The 1,275-nt window shown below is 48.2% G+C and overlaps 1 protein-coding gene across 1 annotated transcript in view; it reads left to right on the forward strand.

Annotated features, from left to right (window-relative positions):
• Positions 1-218: 218 nt before the first annotated feature.
• Positions 219-1,275, forward strand: part of DNAJC7 (DnaJ heat shock protein family (Hsp40) member C7) — a 45,868-nt gene continuing 44,811 nt past the window's right edge. Inside the window, exon 1 of the mRNA XM_019506252.1 lies at positions 219-239. Within this exon, the coding sequence (XP_019361797.1) occupies positions 235-239 (5 nt within the window). The 5' untranslated portion in view covers positions 219-234. The remainder of the gene's footprint in view (positions 240-1,275) is intronic.

Genomic DNA, 1,275 nt, shown 5'->3' on the forward strand with positions numbered 1-1,275 from the left:
GTCAGCTATCCCATCCCAAAGCTCTTGCTGCATGGGATCGCCCCCACCATTTTCTTTGCTGTATTTGGAATGGGTGAACCGTAATCCCACTCTGAAACGGACACTGCGCACTGGCACCTTTCTAGTCTTCCAAAACGTGAATTCCCCCTCAAGGCCTGTGATGTAAATCCATCCTCCTGATCCTGCATCAAATATTGGAGGAACAGAATAAGAAATCTCCAGCACAGTGCAGCTATGAGGTAGGTCGCAGATATCTTTTGAAATGTGCTTATTGTCAGCTCATGGCCCCCCAGTAGCAGCATGTACTGACTAAAAGGAAAATTGCATTAGTGAAATGAATGGGTTTTTTTTCCTTTTCAGAGCAAATTCCTTTTCCTCTTATAAAACAGAGGGCATCTTCAGGATGTGCTTCTATGTCTCAAGGGGGGCAGGGTGTGCTGAGCAGAGCTCCACTTTTACAGTCAGATGTTGAGACATATTCAGATGCCACGTGCATGCCACAGGGCTGACTTTGAGGGTGAGCCATGACTACAGCAGCAGAAGGCTGCACCCGAGTGAGGACCCAGCATAACATCCTTCCATGGGTGCTCCAAGCTGAGCTCGAATCCTCGCCCATGTTGGTGGGACGAGCATGAAGAAGGGGTCTTGGTAGCTTCTCACCAGGCACTGAAGAGAAGTTCCACCCAGACTGAAGCCAGCACTTAGATGGGAGATGATAGCAGATGCTTGCCAGCCCCTGAAATGGACTTTCTGTAACAGCCAGGCCCTGGATGTGAGCTCGTTACACTTCCAGCTCAGGATTTGCACACTCAGATAACTCACTTCTCTGCTACCTGGTGACTCCCCAGCACCTCTTTTAAGCAGCGTCTAACCGTATTGGGCCTTATTGATTCTTGATGCACCTCTTAACTTTGGAGTTACACCAGGGGCATATGTGTCCCGTTACTGATGTCCTGGATTGAATCTAGTTGGTAGCAAAATTACAAATGGAAGCAAGTAGCACATATTTTAGCTGTGACCCTGAAGCCCTCGGAGTGACAACACACTGTGTCTTTTGTTTTGCCAGCTGGCAAAGCTGCGACATTTCAGTGAAAACAACCCTTTGCATGAGGCAGTTGTGTGGGAATGGCCAATGGCAAACCTGAATGAGGTTAAAAACATGTTAACTGGCCACAACACAATTCCCTTTGTCCTCTCTCTAGTGGGCTTGCTTCAAATAGCTCCCATTGTTCGCTCCAGAACGCCTGCTAATCTGCTGAAATGTGTCCCCTTGGA

This window comes from Gavialis gangeticus, unplaced genomic scaffold, assembly GCF_001723915.1.
Source record: "Gavialis gangeticus isolate Ggan-Ray unplaced genomic scaffold, GavGan_comp1, whole genome shotgun sequence".
Taxonomy (NCBI): domain Eukaryota; kingdom Metazoa; phylum Chordata; order Crocodylia; family Gavialidae; genus Gavialis; species Gavialis gangeticus.